The sequence below is a fragment of the Theropithecus gelada genome, chromosome 4 (genome assembly GCF_003255815.1).
Source record: "Theropithecus gelada isolate Dixy chromosome 4, Tgel_1.0, whole genome shotgun sequence".
Lineage (NCBI taxonomy): Eukaryota > Metazoa > Chordata > Mammalia > Primates > Cercopithecidae > Theropithecus > Theropithecus gelada.
In genome coordinates, this window is record NC_037671.1 from 13,764,572 (window position 1) to 13,783,159 (window position 18,588).

At 43.1% G+C, this 18,588-nt stretch overlaps 1 protein-coding gene across 1 annotated transcript in view; it reads right to left on the minus strand.

Moving 5' to 3' along the window:
• Window positions 1–18,588, minus strand: part of MAK (male germ cell associated kinase) — a 73,591-nt gene that overhangs the window by 7,631 nt on the left and 47,372 nt on the right. The window contains exons 11-12 of the mRNA XM_025382861.1: window positions 14,093–14,241; window positions 4,406–4,537 (exon numbers count right to left, since the gene is read on the minus strand). Coding sequence (XP_025238646.1) covers window positions 4,406–4,537; window positions 14,093–14,241 — 281 coding nt within the window. The remainder of the gene's footprint in view (window positions 1–4,405; window positions 4,538–14,092; window positions 14,242–18,588) is intronic.

Consider the following 18,588-nt stretch of genomic DNA (forward strand, 5'->3'; position numbering starts at 1 on the left):
CCCCAAAACTTAAAAAAAAAAAAAAAAAAAAAATAAAAAAAAAAAAAAAAAAAAAAAAAAAAGAGGGGAATCTAAACTCCTAAGTTTGTAGCTCAGGTGACTGGGTGCATTGTCCATGGATAGCAACATAGGAGGAGAATGAGGATTGGGGGAAACACATGGTACCCAGAGGACATTCAAGTTGTGGCAGGCAGAGGGCACGTAGGCAGGCGTGGAGACTGGTAATGATCAGGGTGTGGTGGTTACAGAGTTGTGGGCTTGGAGGAGCCAGCTCAGAGGGACTGCGAATGCGCAGAGACCTGGAGTAGACCCCCAAGGAACATCAGCATTAAGGGACAGGAGAGAAAAGGACCCCATGGAGGAAGAGAACAGGTAGAGAGGGGGGTAGTAGGAGGAACAGGGTATGGAAATCTAAGACAATACACAATGAGTGTGGAAAAAAGGAACGGGAGATGAGGCAGAGGACTCGGATGGGATCAGCACTGCCCATGGGATCTGGCCACTGGGATGTCAAGATCTAGCGGAGCTGCTGCACTGGCAGGAAGCAGACTGAAGACAAACGACAACCGGAAGTGACAGGTGGAGCTAGCTCTGCATGGAGACGGTTATCTCTAGAAGGCGAAACGGGGCTCTGATCACCCTCGTGGTTTCAAAGCACTGCTCAGTAAACAGAGTGTTTTCTCCATAGTGTTATCTGTTCACACGTCTCAACACTGGGCTCTTGTGTCCCTGAGGTCTCTCATGGCATATCAGGCTTCAACAGGTGTCTGCTCTTGAAGCAACAAATGTTAAAGTGCAATATTATGTTATCAGCCCCTAAAGGACTGTATACAGTAAGCACATGCTCTCAGTCTATACATGTTTAACCCTACTGAATTTTGCATAAGTTCAGCTGCTGCCTACTTTAACCTTTTACTTCAGAAACATTTTAGGAAGGAAATTCAAAGCAGTGATTGGATTCACTAGCAGCTTCAGTCATGTCTCTTGCTCTCATCGTCATCAGCAGAGCAAACACTTATTAAATGCTTAGCATGTGACAAAATTCCAGGTAGGGTTATGTAAGAATACCTAAGGAAATTTCGTCCATCTTACGGACGGGAAAGCTGGCTTAAACTACTTGTCCCAAACCACAAAAGCTGGTGAGTGACGAAATGGGGATATGTCAGACTGTAGGACTCATGCATTGAACACTTATATGATGCTTCTTATTGGAGAAAGAAGTTGTTAGGGAAAAAAAAAAAAGAACAGAAAACTAGGTCTTCTTGAATTATTTTGGCTTATTATTTGAAGTACCTTGTATGCTGTGAATTTTCAGATTGGAGCCAGTGGTTAGCACTGTTGAAACCAGTGACACTGAACCCCTAGGAAATCCACCATCTCTATTAACCCAGTTAACCTTTTTTTTAAAAAAAATTATTTATTTATTTATTTATTTGAGATGGAGTCTTGCTCTGTTGCCAGGCTGGAGTGCAGTGGCGCAACCTCGGCTCACTGCAACCTCCGCCTCCCGGGTTCAAGCGATTCTCCTGCCTCAGCCTCCCGAGTAGCTGGGATTACAGGTGCACGCCACCACACCTGGCTAATTTTTGTATTTTTAGTAGAGATGGGGTTTCACCATGTTGGCCAGGATAGTCTCGATCTCTTGATCTCATGATCTGCCCGGCTCGGCCTCCTGAAGTGCTGGGATTACAGGTGTGAGCCACCACACTCAGCCTAACCTTTTTTGAAAAGTGGTTGTTCATGCTTAATAAATGAATTTCAGAACTTTGAAAAAAAATTCCAAGAATATAGATCACAAAATTAGAAAATACTCTTTTGATTCTTTTCATTAGAATTATTTGCTTGATTTCTTCTATAAATGTCCATAATTAATTTAAGAAGACCAGCATATAACCTTTTGAAAGCATATTCATCTTAAAATCTCAATTACTGAAGGAAGATATTCTTGATGAGACAGAATGCTTTTCTTTGTCCTAGTCCTGATTTGACTTCTAAAAGCAGATCATCTTGGTCTTTTATATCAGGATTAGGGGCACATGTTGAGAAGAGAATTAGACAAGAGATTCAAAGAACAAATTGCATTCATCTGACACCCAGAAATTACCTTGTAGGTCCTCTAATTTTTCAGGAAAAGTTTCATTGCATGATAGTTTTTCGATTGGTTTAATTATGCTTTCTTCTAAAGAGAAGACAGATGGAAAGAAAGAATAATAGTAAGGAGAAAGTTTTAGGAAAAGCAGAGAAAAAATGGATTAGATGATTAATGAAAAGACCCAGAAAGAACCCTTAAAAATGCAAAAATGTCCCCATGTGTTGTCACAGCATTTATTTGATGCCAACTGTATATTCCCCTGAGACTCAAAGTTGTTCTACTGTCATTTAATTGAATTTGTGTAATTGGTTGGTTCAGTGAATATTATTTTTAATTATCTGAAGAAAAAATAAGTAAATTACAGTGCTGCAGTGTATGACACCTCAGCAACATTAAATGGATAAGCTGAGTTTTTAAAGAATCTGGAAAACTTGTAAAAAGTCCAAATGTATTGAGTATTGATGTCACATCAGAATATCTCACTATACTCACTTATTATAATGGTAATTGTCAAAGTTTTTTGATCCAATATCACCTACATTAAAAACAAACTGTACCGCTTTACACACTTTTAAGTTGATATTTAAAATTTTTAATCCTAAGTTTAACAGTTCCAAAGGATGTTATTTCTGACATGTTGTAACTATAGGCATTTTAAAAATAAAACTATTAGTGATTTTTTTTGAGACAGAGTCTCCCTCTATCGCCTAGGCTGGAGTGCAGTGGCGTGATCTCGGCTCACTGCAACCTCCACTTCCCGGGTTCAAGAGATTCTCCTGCCTCGGCCTCCTGAGTAGCCAGGTTTATAGGCGCATGCCACCATGCCTGGCTAATTTTTTTTTTTTTTTGTATTTTTAGTAGAGACGGGGTTTCACCATGTTGGTCAGGCTGGTCTCGAACTCCTGATCTTGTGATTCACCCACCTCGGCCTCCCAAATTGCTGGGATTACAGGAGTAGGCCACTGCGCCTGGCCAAAACTATTAGTGATTTTACGCCCTCCAATATTGACATAAAAATACATGAACAAGTTCCTTTTTGACACTTGGACATTTCACATTAATTCCTTTTTCCCTTAAAATTATATTTTTATTTATACCTCAGCTTCCAAATTTTATCCAAATGTAATCTTAGGCTTAAAAGTCTTAAAATTGGCCACTCTAAAATATGTATAAATTACATTTTAAAAAAATTTCTTGTAACCATAAGGATATTAACATACTATATACAAAGTTAGTTATAATTACAATGATTCATTGTATATAATTAATCAAAAAAGTTGAATATTATATATTTTGATTACTAAACACGGAAATTCAGTTTTTTGCAAACACATCTGTTAATGAGAAAGGTGAAGCTATTTTCAACTAGTTCATGCATCAACAAATGAGTATTTATTGCTGGAATCACAGCATCAGGGCCATTTTCTCTCTCTTTTCTTTCTTCTTCCTTTTTGGAGACAGAAGCACTAAGAAATCTCGCTAATACAAATAGATAGTTGGGAACAAAAGGGGTTTTGTGATAGCTTTGCCCCTCTATTCTTCAAACACTCTTCAAAGTTACAGACCAATATTCATATATTGATCTCACAAAAAAAATTTAAAAAAAAATTTAAAATTACCTGTCAGCGAAGAACTCGAGCAGGTCCTCCTTCAATTTTCTAAATGCTGGGAACTGTTAAGACTCCCTGACTTTAAGAAGGATCTGTTCCTCAGTCATCAAATCAAAGTTATTGACTCTCTCAACAGTGACATCAACATACCAGAATTTCTGTTTCGTTGGCACCCCAGATATCTTTACATTTTGAGGAGAAAGAAAACGCACCGTGGTAGCCAGTGAGAAGTCTTCTTTTCAGAATACAGACTCCCTGCTAGGGCAGACCCATTTCAGGAAAGACTCAGATGGAGGTTGAGAATATCCTTAAAACTAGCTGTACTCAAGAATTAATGAGAAAACCTTTTTTTAAAAATTATTGTACTTTTTAATATAGAGGCACAGTTCCACCATGTTGGCCAGGCTGATCTCAATCTCCTAGGCTCAAGGGACCTGCCCACCTCCGCCTCCCAAAGTGCTGGGATTACAGGTGTGAACCACCACGCTCATCCAGCTGAAAACAGTTTTACTGAAGAGGCAGTGTTACCACTCCATGACTGCTCCAGCAGAGCAGGGCTCCCCCTAGGCAGAGTGTAGCGGAAAACCTTTGTGTGTCTCCCCAGTGCACGTGTATCTTGGTTGGAAGAGCGCTGCAGTATATTTAAAAGTAGACATCTATAAAGGAAAACCACGTACGTGTACAGTTTGTGTTCTTGCGTTACCTGCATTGCTCCTTTTGAAAGCGAGTTCTGCCCCGACGGGTCCCAGTGACTTGGGGAATAACTGGTTGTTCCAAGTGTGGGGGTTTATTTCCTTTCCACTGGCCATCAAGGACACGTTCTTGGGATTCACACCTGAGAAGAACAAAGCAGCCGCTTCGAAGGTTAGAGCGGATCATAAACTTAAAGGAAACATGTGTAATACATTCAAACAAAGACTAGAGATACCTTGGACAGGAGAATGGAAATAAATCTACGTGAAACTGTAGCAGATACTTGCTTTCTGATGAAGCCCTTAGCACAACCCCCTGGGATTCTGACAGTGTACTTTATAGGCAGAAGATATTTTCTATGCTATAATAACATTTGATGTTTTTGCTAAGGGTCTTGTAAAAAATGAGGTGTCACAAAAATTTTTCTTCAACAACACGACATTTTTTAAATTTTTTTTGAGACAGGGTCTCTCTCTGTCGCCCAGGCTGGAATGCCGTGGTGTGATCTCGGCTCACTGCAGCCTCCACCTCCCGGGTTCAAGTGATTCTTGTGTCTCAGCCTCCTGAGTAGCTGGGATTACAAGCGCCCAACAGCAGCATGGTTGGCTAATTTTTGTATTTTTAGCAGAGGGGATTTCACCATGTTGGCCAGGCTGGTCTCAAACTCCTGGCCTCAAGTGATCCGTTCACCTTAGCCTCCCAAAGTGCTGAGATTACAGGTGTGAGCCACCACACCCGACCCAACATGACATTTTCATGTCACTTGTTTTGAGCGTATATTCTTGGCCCGAGCCTTGGTGTAGCAGGGAAAACAGACACGTGACTAAGAACTCAGGAAAACCTTTGAAGTTCGGAGATATGAAGCTCCGCCTATAGCACTTATTTGTATGTGAGACACAGTAAAATGGAAAGTTTATGCCCTGTGCACTGGAAAGAAGGCATTGCAAATGTACTTGGAAAAAGGACAGTTTTAATTACTTATGATTTTCTGAAATCTGTGAAATGTCCATTCAGCCTTGGGCTGTGATACTAGTGGTCAAAGGGAGTTGTTGCAACCTGTTCTTAAGAGACTTGAAAACTTCTTGAGCTTGTTTTCTTTTCACTGATAATTAAATTAGAGTGAACTTGCCCATTCTATGCCTTTAGGTCATTCACAGAGAGTTTTCTTTATCTAGTGCAGAAATAATCACTGGGGACTCCACTGATTTAGGAAGTCAAAACTGTCTCCAGGCAGTTGAGCTTTTGCTTTTTGCAAGCTGAATTCCTTAGAAAGGTTTCATATTTATGAGATATGTAATAATATCCTTATTTTGAAACCATAAATACTGAGCCTCAAAAGTTACCCATTATCAGTTCTCTAAGGAAACACTTCATCAGGCAAGTAATTTCCTTTTCTTTAAAGGATTTAACTTCCCTAATAAAACTACGAATCAAACTATAATAGGCAACTACTGTCTGGGCGCAGTGGCTCATGCCTGTAATCCCAGCACTTTGGGAGGCTGAGGCGGGTGGCTCACGAGGTCAGGAGTTCGAGACCAGCTTGGCCAACATAGTGAAACCCTGTCTCTACTAAAAATACAACAATTAGCTGGGCATGAGGCAGGGGAATCGCTTGAACCTGGGAGGCAGAGGTTGTGGTGAGCCGAGATCGTGCCACTGCACGCTAGCCTGGGCAACAGAGCGAGACTCCATCTCAAAAAAAAAAAAAAAAAAGACAAAAAAAGGCAACTATCTGACCATAAAGATGCACTTGGTAGCAATTACTCATATTAAAAACATCTTTAGGCTGGGCATGGTGGCCCACGCCTGTAATCCCAGCACTTTGGGAAGCCGAGGCAGGTGGATCGCCTGAGGTCAGGAGTTTGAGACCAGCCTGGTCAGCATGGCAAGACCCCACCTCTACTTAAAAGAATACAAAAAAATTAGCTGGGTGTCGTGGTGCCTGCCTGTAATCCCAGCTACTCGGGAGGCTGAGGCACAAGAATCACTTGAACCCAAGAGGTAGAAGTTGCAATGAGCTGAGACTGTGCCACTGCATCCAGCCCCGTCTATAGAGCAAGACTTTGTCAGGAAAAAAAAAAAAAAATTACCCAAAAAGGAAGTGCAAGGTAGGGGGTAAAACATTAAAAATCGGTGTGAACACAGTTCTCATAACTATAGTTCAACAAAGAATGAGTTCTGAATATTTAAATGATGTTGTTAATCCAGTTGGCCTTGGCAATATTCCTAAATAAGCATTTTTTTTTAAAGTATTTTAAAGTAAAAGGAAGGTAAGTAAATTATTGAAGATAATTAGTTTAATTCAAGGTCATTTTCTTTTTTTAGACAGACTTTTGCTCTTGTTGCCCAGGCTGGAGTGCAATGGCAAGATCTCAGCTCACCAAAACCTCTACCTCCCAGATTCAAGTGATTCTCTTGCCTCAGCCTCCCGAGTAGCTGGGATTACAGGCATGTGCCATCACACCTGGCTAACTTTGTATTTTCAGTAGAGACAGGGTTTCTCCATGTTGGTCAGGCTAGTCTCCAACTCCCGACCTCAGGTGATCTGCCCGCCTCAGCCTCCCAAAGTGCTGGGATTATAGGTGTGAGACACCATGCCTGGCCTCAAGGTCTATTTAAGATAAATATTCCAATTTTGTTGGAAATAGATATATCCTGTCCTAGAATTTTGTTATTTAGTTGTTTATAAGTTTTCACTGGGTACCTCCTACACACCAAACGCCCTTAGGAAGAAGCATAAATTAATATAATTTGATATTATAATGATAGATATCATTATATGATGATAATCCCTTGCCTCAAAGGACATAAAAAAGTCAGTTAGCAAATATTTACTGAGCACCTACCGGTGCCAGGCAGTGTGTGGCACTGGAGAAAAAGTGATAAACAAAATAGACCAGTTTCTACTCTTTGGTTCTTAGAATCTAATGAGAAGGGAGACGGTTTTAGTTATAACTAAGTAAATACATAATGAGCAGTGTGCATAATATTTAGAAGAATCTGGGGTGGAGGGGGCAAATAACAGAAGCAACTCAGCCAGTCTTTCTTTAAATAAGCAACTTTAAGCTGAAATATGAATCATGGTTAACCCCCATTTATGCCTGAGGTCGCAATTTTTTGAAATTTAGCAATCAGGCCTTGGCAATGACCTTGAGCAGTAGGATGTAACTCCCACATGCTTAGCGTTCCAATAATGGAACACTAGGCATAAATGTGTTTTAAGGGGTGGGGAGGTGTGATCCTTGAAGAGGCAACAGTTTGGGCAGAGGACCTGAGATGGGAAAGAACTCAGAGATGGCCAGTAAGGGTGCAGCAAGAACACGGGTGGTATAAAATGAGGCTGGAGAGGGAAGGAGGGGCAGGTCACATAGGATTTTGTGTGACGTGTTAAGGAAGTGAAAATGCTGTAGCAGAGGCTAATGTAGAAATGACACAGGACGTTGAATAAACAGGGTGGGAGGAACGATGGTAAATAATGAATGGGAAGAGAGAAGGATCCACAGATCAGTTTCAAAAGTGCTATGGAGGCCAAGTGCGGTGGCTCACACCTGTAATCTCAGCACTTTGAGAGGCTGAGGCGGCTGGATCACTTGAGGTCAGGAGTTCACAATTATCCTGGCCAACATGGTGAAACCCCATCTCTACTAAAAATACAAAAATTAGCTGGGCGTGGTGGCGTGCACCTGTAGTCCCACCTACTTGGGAGTCTGAGGCAGGAGAATCAACTGAACACAGGAGGCAGAGGTTGCAGTGAGCTGAGATGGTACCACTGCACTCCAGCCTGGGCAACAGAGCAACACTTCATCTCAAAAAAACAAAAAAAGAAGTGCTATGGAGTGGGCTGCTCTTCTGGCCAGCAGTGGTGGCATCGATTCATGCCCAGAGTCCTGGCTGTAGGAGCAGGGGGTGAGACCAGAGGGCACCGCTGAGAGATTAGCATTTCCATTGCGTACTGTATTTGCAACTACCTTGTGATAATTAAAGTACCTAAGGCTTACAGAGTGAGCTGACAGATGGTGCAGTCCCATTGTAAGTGACAGAAAACAGAATCTTGCTCCAAGTACACAGCCGGTTAGTAGTAGCTGGTCAATAACTATGACTCTTGCGTCTCTTTCCCTGAAGGCCAGTATCACAGATCTGCCAATCCTTGCAGTATAATGTCATGCTGCCCTGCAATTATATGGTACATTTCTAGAGCTCCCATAATCCTAAAAGTTGATGCTTAATAAGACCTCTTATACTTGGCTTTAGGGTAAAGAGGGGTCCCCAAAAGATATTAGTATTTTTTATTCCTGAAGATACTCAATTACAAAAGTAACTATGGATCATAAAAAAATGTCAAGGATTGCTTCTTTTTTTAAATTTTTTTATTTTTTGAGACAGAGTTTCGCTCTTGTTGCCCAGGCTGGAGTGCAATGGCATGATCTCGGCTCACTGCAACCTCTGCCTTCCGGATTCAAGCAATTCTCCTGCCTCAGCCTCCTGTGTAGCTGGGATTACAGGCACCCGCCACCATGCCTGGCTAATTTTTTTGTATTTTTAGTAGAGATGGGGTTTCATTATGTTGGCCAGGCTGGTTTCAAATTCCTGACCTCAAGTGATCCACCGGCTTTGGTCTCCCAAAGTGCTGGGATTACAAGCATAAGCCACCGTACCCAGCCAAAGATTGCCTCTTATTTGGGTTTCTATCCTCTCTATAGTTGCTGGTTCACAATAGGTGCTCAATAAATGTCTGTCCAAGTGACTGAACTGAGCCTGATTCTAGTTTTAAATTTCATCCAACTCCAGAGGGGTCATCTTCAAAACAATGAATGCCAACAGGTGACAGTAAGGCTCAAGTTTACATACCACACAATTCTTTGTAATTGAGTTTACTTTTTAAATCTCAATTATAGCCATACTTCTGATCCCAAATATTTGCAGACTTTGTTAGATTTCTGGTTAAAAAGGAAATTTATCAAACAGGTCTCAGATACCCTGAAATAAATTTTTGAAAACCACATTAGGAAGCAGAACTATGAAAACAGGGTGCTTTGGCTCAAAGGATAAATATCCTTTGACAAAAGTTTGCATTAGTCTTTCCTACCACTCACTTCTATAAGTAAGAAAATACCGATTTGCGATATTTCAGTCAGTGAAATGTACTGTTTTTGTTTTGTTTTGTTTTGTTTTGTTTTTGAGATGAAGTCTTACTCTGTTGCCAGGCTGGAGTGCAGTGGTGTGATCTCAGCTCACTGCAACCTCCGCCTCCTGGGTTCAAGCAATTCTCCTGCCTCAGCCGCCTGAGTAGCTAGGATTACAGGCACGCACCACCACGCCCAGCTAATTTTTGTATTTTCAGTAGAGATGGGGTTTCACCATGTTGGCTAGGATGGTCTGGATCTCTTGATCTCATGATCCACCCGCCTTGGCCTCCCAAAGTGCTGGGATTACAGGCGTGAGCCACCTTACCCAGCAACATGTACTGATTAAAAAAAAAAAAAGTGAGGCCGGGCGCGGTGGCTCAAGCCTGTAATCCCAGCACTTTGGGAGGCCGAGACGGGCGGATCACGAGGTCAGGAGATCGAGACCATCCTGGCTAACACGGTGAAACCCCGTCTCTACTAAGAAATACAAAAAACTAGCCGGGCGAGGTGGCAGGCGCCTGTAGTCCCAGCTACTCGGGAGGCTGAGGCCGGAGAATGGCGTGAACCCGGGAGGCGGAGCTTGCAGTGAGCTGAGATCCGGCCACTGCACTCCAGCCTGGGCTACAGAGCGAGACTCCGTCTCAAAAAAAAAAAAAAAAAAAATGTGAAAAGTATCTCCCACGAATGTATGTTTCGGAAATTTCCTTCCATCCCTGCTTTTGCAGTCAGATTAAAACTCTCTCAGAAATCCTTTTTTTCTCTCTCATGATTTCAACACCAAAATTTACACACAGGTATCTAAAGCTTACAACACAAGGATTTCTGCTGCTTTCAAAAGTGTGCCTCAACCCTGGTCTTGATCCCAACTCCTCTCCCACCTTCCTAAGGTCTTCAGTCCCTCACTCATCCGCCTTCACCTCCTGTGTTACCAGTTCCTCCTCTGTAAGGGATCCTGCTCCTCTACACGCAAACCTGCATGGAGAACTGCTGAAATGCCTCATTCCGTTTCTAAGCTCCTCTTCACAGCCATCTAAGATGAAGCAGCCGAAATGAGGCCTGCCATGTTTACAGTCTGATTGTCAAGAAATATGGGCAGATTTCTCATTCTGTGAGTATCATGATATGACAACTTCCTATACAAAAATGTTAGAATAACTTATTTTCTCTCACTTTCAAGAATCAAAGCATAATGTCACAAATAGAACAGTTTTCAAACTGTAGGTGAAACAATAGTCAGGAAAATTTGACCTCATGAGGAAGAAAGAATACAGACTTTAAGGTCAAAAGTAGATTTTTTTTTTTTTTTTTGAGACGGAGTCTCACTCTGTCACCCAGGCTGGAATGCAATGGTGCAATCTCGGCTCACTGCAACCTCTGCCTCCCGGGTTCAAGTAATTTTCCTGCCTCACCCTCCTGAGTAGCTGAGATTACAGGCACGCACCACCACGCCCAGCTAATTTTTTGTATTTTCAGTACAGATGAGGTTTTGCCATGTTGGACAGGCTGGTCTCGAACTACTGATCTCAAGTGATCCGCCTGCCTCAGCCTCCCAAAGTGCTGGGATTACAGGCATGAGCCACTGCGCCTGGCCTCATTAACTATTTTAATAAGATACTTGTAAATTAATTTGGCATATGTGACCAATAAGATACGCATACATTTTTTCATTGTTTCTCTATCCAGACATACACAAACAAGACCCAGGTTTTTCCAGGCCCACTTCCCATGTCTCACTCTGGTGCCACAGAGCCTAAAGACGTGCTTACATCGACGACGACAAAAAATATAATAGGGCTGGGTGTTGTGGCTCACGCCTGTAATCCCAGCACTTTGGAAGCGAGGTGGGTGGATCACCTGAGGTCAGGAGTTCAAGACCCGCCTGGCCAACATGGTGAAACCCCGTCTCTACTAAAAAATATAAAAATTAGCCAGACGTGGTCATGAGCGCCTGTAATTCCAGCTACTTGGGAGGCTGAGGCAGGAGAATCACTTAAACCCAGGAGGTGGAGGTTGCAGTGAGCTAAGATCACACCACGGCACTCCAGCCTGGGTGACAAGAGCGAAACTCTGTCTCACACACACACACACACACACACACACACACACACACACACACACGTATTTAACCTATTTAGATCTGCAAATACCCAGGGTTATAAAGTTTTTGCTCTGTCCTTGATGGCTTTATGCCAATTTCTTCAACCTCTCAAATACGTTAGTGTCTTCCTCCTCACAAATCAGCACAGGACTGCAGTCCTAAAGCCTCAATACACCCCCTGTAAGTTTACATCAACTTATTCAACACCTGTGGCTAAACCTATACACCCACTATGCCTTCTGTTTTCTATCCCATTCATTTCTAAACCCTCTGCTTGGTTTCATTTTTTTTCCTTTCCCCAATTACTAACAGCAAGAGAGGGTCCCAACTGAATTCTTTTTTTTTTTAGACAGAGTCTTGCTCTGTTGCCCATGCTGGAGTGCAGCGGTACCATCTCGGCTCACTGCAACCTCCGCCTTCTGGGTTCAAGCAATTCTCCTGTCTCAGCCTCCCGAGTAGCTGGGATTACAGGTGCCTGCCACCATGTCCAGCTAATTTTTGTATTTTTAGTACAGACGGGGTTTCACCATGTTGGCCAGGCTGGTCTTGAACTCCTGAACTCAGGTGATCCGCCCGCCTCGGCCTCCCAAAGTGCTGGGATTACAGGTGTGAGCCACTGTGCCCAGCCCCAGCTGGATTCTTGGAACTGAAATTTCTACGTTTGCCTAAAAGGTACACAGGGAAGTGTGTTACAGATCCATCTTTTGCTGGCAATCCAGTCTCAACCTTTTCTCTTGTTTGCCATACCCCATCTTCCCAACAAGCTTCTGGGAAATGGAGACTGTGTCTTGCTTCAGGAGACTTAGATGTGAAAAGCAAATCTTCCTCAGATAAACACGGTGGCCCACTCATGTGTTTAGAAAGTTATAAATGACCATGCCCACAAAAACACAAAAGAAAAAGATCATCTTCTCCCTCACTGGATTAAAGATGTATCTGTGCAGATACAGGATGATTTAAGGCCGGGCGCGGTGGCTCAAGCCTGTAATCCCAGCACTTTGGGAGGCCGAGATGGGCGGATCACGAGGTCAGGAGATCGAGACCATCCTGGCTAACACGGTGAAACCCCGTCTCTACTAAAAATACAAAAAACTAGCCGGGCGAGGTGGCAGGCGCCTGTAGTCCCAGCTACTCGGGAGGCTGAGGCAGGAGAATGGAGTGAACCCGGGAGGCGGAGCTTGCAGTGAGCTGAGATCCGGCCACTGTACTCCAGCCTGGGCGGCAGAGCAAGACTCCATCTCAAAAAAAAAAAAAAAAAAAAAAAAAAAAAAAAAACACAAAAATGGATTCCCTTTTAGATTAAACTGAATTGAAACATTTCCTTTTCACTTGGATTTAGAGGAGAAAATGCTATTCGCAGGCACATGATAAACTCCCCACTGTCTGTCCAGATCTTTCTCCCAAGTTCCAGATTCATATACCCAGGTGCCCATTAGGTGGATCAACTAAGATGTTTAACAGGCATCCCGCACTCAGCTCTCCATTCTCTACCTCCACATTCCTCTCCTCTTCTAATTTCCCTTTCTCAGCTAAAGTCACCACCGTTCACCCAGTTCCCAAGTCAAAACCTCAGATGCTGCCACTAATTCTTTCCACCAATCTACCCACAAGTCCTATTGGTTCCACTACCAAAACGTGTAGATTCTGCTCACTTGTACCTCTGCTACTTCCACTCTGGAACCAGCCATTTTCATTACCCCATCCCATCTGGACATAAGCAGTGGCCTCTTAACCAGTGTCCTTGTCTGTCCTGAGTTCCCAGCATGCTCTTCCGAGCAGGCAGAATCTTTTAAAAATGTACACCAGATGGGCTGGGCACAGTGGCTCACGCCTGTAATCTCAGCACTTTGGGAGGCTGAGGCGGGCGGATCACAAGGTCAGGAGATTGAGACCATGCTGGTTAACACGGTGAAACACCATCTCTCCTAAAAATGCAAAAAATCAGCCAGGCATGGTGGCACATGCCTGTAGTCCCAGCTACTCAGGAGGCTGAGGCAGGAGAATTGCTTAAACCTGGGAGACAGAGGTTGCAGTGAGCTGAGGTCCCACCACTGCACTCCAGCCTGGACGACAGAGCGAGAGTCTGTTTCAAAATAAAAAATGTACACCGGATCATTTAGGAAAGAGCATTTGAAAATCTTTATTTTATAAAAAGTTGTAATGGGGACACAGAATTGGTTTCATAAAATTTAGGATTTACTGAATGCATAGCTTTGGTGAGGGGTGGGGGTTCGTGTTTTCTGGAAGCATATTCGTCATCTTGATTTTTGCTCCTAAGCATTTCTTGAGCAGAATTCTACTAGTGGTAGAAACAGGAGGTCCAGAAAAGTCCTTGGTGACAGACTGACGACTAAAGAGCTCTGTGATTAGGTTTTTTAGTTCACTGGTGCCCTTTCTTCGGAGAGTCCAAGACACTTGAACCTGATCTATCTATACTCTAGTTAGCAGCAAACATTTTCTTTGCTCCACTTACCTGGAAGATATCTTGATTGTTTCAAGTAGTACTGTTTAGAGGTTGGAGCAGTTGACAATTCGGAATCAGATTTTAGGGAAATAACCGCAGGTAAGCTCTTGTTTTCCCCTGTCGAGTGGCTGGCGCCTGAGGGTACTGGCTCTGGAAGCCTTGAAAGCCAATGAAAGGTAGCATTACAGCACGAACAGCAGGAGGATCTCGCCCACCCTCTGCACATCTTCCTAAGCCAGTCAATCTGACCTCTCTTAAATGGTTTCCATCAGTCTTTTGGCTTACTGACAACTTCCCCTCTACCCCCGTAGATATCAGGTTGTGCACAGACTCATTTCTGATACCAGACAGTATGTGACAGGAGGCTTTATAACTGAGCAGCAATTTGCTTGTGTATAATATGTTTCTATCTGTCCTGCAACTGCTGCAGTTGGATTCATAACGTGGGAAGCTGGTGTGTGGAGACAGAAATAACAGCCATCTTCACCTGTTGACTAAAATAATTTATAATCAATGAGGTTGTTTGGGGCACGGTTTGGATGGCCTAAAAAACTGAAGTGGGGAAAGAGGTGCTAGAAAAGCTCCCATATACAATTTCCGGTTACCCTAGTGTCAGGCACAGAAAATAGGTATTTGTGGAGACGTGCCTGTGTCTCAGTAGCCAGAACAGACTTGTGCAGTGGCTAAGCACCTAGCTGGCTGTTTGGTGGTGTTAGTATTAAGACTGACTCTCTGCCCGTTGGTCACTGACTCCCACAGTCCTGTTTCTGTGCAGGGACTGAGGACTTTCTACTTCGAGGCTTAGTTTTGTCTCATGCCCAAGGCCTGTTCCTGAGGCCTCTTTGACCAGGTAGCAGTGCGTGAGGCAGCCATTGCTTTGTTCTGCTGCCCATTCCTCTGTGTGTAATGAGCCCTCCATGACCAACCTCCTCCCCACCACCCTCTGACTGGGCTCCTTCTTTGCTGGGGCCTGAATATACTGCCCAACTTCCATCACTTGTTAACTCCAAGCATCCATGGTTTCCACCTAGAAATTCATGCTACCGTACCCTACTCACCAAGTCGACTCCCTTGGAAATGGACACTCACTTGGGTGGCCCTTTGAACTACTGGCCACCTGCTTGGGGGCAGTTCTAGGCACAGGTACGTCTGCTTCATTGGGAACAGTCCCGCCATTTCTGGCATCTTTCCCTTCCCCTGAGCCCACTGCTGTTGTACCACTAACTGAAATTCTACGCAGTCTCAAAACTGCTCACTCTAAAAAGACTTTTCTCTCCTCATCAGAGGGCTCTCTGCCCATAGACAGAACTCCCAGTGCTCCTTGCAGCTCTCACTAGTAGCACTAAATACACACACTTGTCATGTGTTATCGTCCTCCGGAGGTCTTATTTCTGTTGCTATATATTTGATGAGTTGAGGAGAGGCTTAATTCCAACTAGGTATTCAGTAAACATCTACTGAATATAAATGCAAGTATAAATGTAAATATAAATATCGTGCTTTTTGTTCACTTTTAAGAAGACAACCAGGCTGGGCGCAGTGGCTCACGCCTGTAATTCCAGCACTTTGAGAGGCCAAGGTGGGTGGATCACCTGAGGTCAGGAGTCTGAGACCAGCCTGGCCAACATGGTGAAACCCCATCTCTACTAAAAATACAAAAATGAGCTGGGCATGGTGATGATCCACCTGTAATCACCCAGCTACTTGGGAGGCTGAGACAGGAGGATTGCTTGAACCCAGGAGGCAGAGGTTGCAGCGAGCCAAGATCACGCCATTGCACTCAGCCTGGGCGACAAGAGCAAAGCTCCATCTCAATAATAATAACAATAATTTAAAAAATAAGACAACCATTAAATAAAAGGTATACATGTTAGTATTTGGTACTCTGTATTCTTTATGGGGAGGCCCTGGCTGCCTGAGAGACCTAGCAGGGGACGGCAGGGTCTGTTCAATTCACCAATTCACCTCCTATTCACAAATCCACCAAATTCACCTCCTATTCACAAATTCACCAATTCATCTCCTATTCACCAATCCACTAATTCACCAATTCACCTCCTATTCACAAATCCACCAATTCACCAATTCATCTCCTATTCACCAATCCACTAATTCACCAATTCACCTCCTATTCACAAATCCACCAATTCACCAATTCACCTCCTATTCACCAATCCACCAATTCACCAATTCACCTCCTATTCACAAATTCACCAATTCACCTCCTATTCACCAATCCACTAATTCACCAATTCACCTCCTATTCACCAATCCACTAATTCACCAATTCACCTCCTATTCACCGATCCACTAATTCACCAATTCACCTCCTATTCACAAATCCACCAATTCACCAATTCACCTCCTATTCACAAATCCACCAATTCACCAATTCACCTCCTATTCACAAATCCACCAATTCACCAATTCACCTCCTATTCACAAATTCACCAATTCACCTCCTATTCACCAATCCACTAATTCACCAATTCACCTCCTATTCACCAATCCACCAATTCACCAATTCACCTCCTATTCACTAATTCACCAATTCACCTCCTATTCACCAATCCACTAATTCACCAATTCACCTCCTATTCACCAATCCACTAATTCACCAATTCACCTCCTATTCACCAATCCACTAATTCACCAATTCACCTCCTATTCACCAATCCACTAATTCACCAATTCACCTCCTATTCACCAATCCACTAATTCACCAATTCACCTCCTATTCACCAATCCACTAATTCACCAATTCACCTCCTATTCACCAATCCACTAATTCACCAATTCACCTCCTATTCACCAATCCACTAATTCACCAATTCACCTCCTATTCACCAATCCACTAATTCACCAATTCACCTCCTATTCACCAATCCACTAATTCACCAATTCACCTCCTATTCACCAATCCACTAATTCACCAATTCACCTCCTATTCACCAATCCACTAATTCACCAATTCACCTCCTATTCACCAATCCACTAATTCACCAATTCACCTCCTATTCACCAATCCACTAATTCACCAATTCACCTCCTATTCACCAATCCACTAATTCACCAATTCACCTCCTATTCACCAATCCACTAATTCACCAATTCACCTCCTATTCACCAATCCACTAATTCACCAATTCACCTCCTATTCACCAATCCACCAATTCACCAATTCACCTCCTATTCACAAATCCACTAATTCACCAATTCACCTCCTATTCACCAATCCAATAATTCACCAATTCACCTCCTATTCACCAATCCACTAATTCACCAATTCACCTCCTATTCACAAATCCACCAATTCACCAATTCAGCTCCTATTGCTAAAGAAGCAGCGCGGGGTAGAAGAGAGAAAGATCTGGATTTGAATTAATCCTCACCTGATCTTGGGCAAGAAACCCAGCCTATCTGAGTCTCAGCATTCTAGTCTGCAGATATTTTTACTGAAGTATGAAAATTATAAAGTTTAGGCAGGAGCTTAACAGCTGGTAGTATATTAATAGTAATGATGATCATAATAATAACCATATGCCAAGAATTGTACAGGACCATTGAAAGATGCCAAAAAATAAAAATGTAGAAGAAATGGCCGGGTGCGGTAGCTCATGCCTGTAATCCCAGCACTTTGGGAGGCAGAGGTGGGCGGATCAGGAGGTCAGGGGATCAAGACCATCATGGCTAACACAGTGAAGCCCCGTCTCTACTAAAAATACAAAAAAATTAGCCAGGCATGGTGGCAGGCACCTGTAGTCCCAGCTACTCGGGAGGCTGAGGCAGGAGAATGGCGTGAACCCGGGAGGCAGAGCTTGCAGTGAGCCGAGATCGCACCACTGCACTCCAGCCTGGGCAACAGAGCGAGACTCCGTCTCAAAAAAAAAAAAAAAAAACATGTAGAAGAAATACCTACATGAAAAATTCATTGTCATACCACTTTTCTAAAGAATTTCAAGAGAAAAGGGATAATGAATGTTGAAGAAATTTACTAGTTGTATTACAACCTTGATCTTTTTTTGATTTTTTGAGACAGTATCTTGCTCTGTTGCCCAGGCTGGGGTGCAGTGGCTCCACCTTCCAAGCTTAAGCAATCCTCTCACCTCAGCCTCCTGAGTAGCTCAAACTACAGGTGTGGGCTGCTACATCTGGCTAATTTTTGTATTTTTTTTTTTTTGTAGAGATGGAGTTTTGCCATATTGCCCAGGCTGTTCTCAAACTCCTAAGCTCAATCAACCCACCCACCTCGGCCTCCTAAAGTGCTAGATTTATAGGCCCAAGCCACCATGAACAGCCACAACCTTGATCTTAAATACAGGTTTTGATTCAAACTTCTACCATCCTCAAAAATATATGAGTAAAATGTATGAATAAATTATGAATAATTATAAATAATTATGAATAAAATTTAGCTGAAATCAGAATGACGTGGGTTTTAAAAAATGTTTTCAAGTCGCCAGGCACGGTGGCTCACGCCTGTAATCCCAACACTTTGGGAGGTC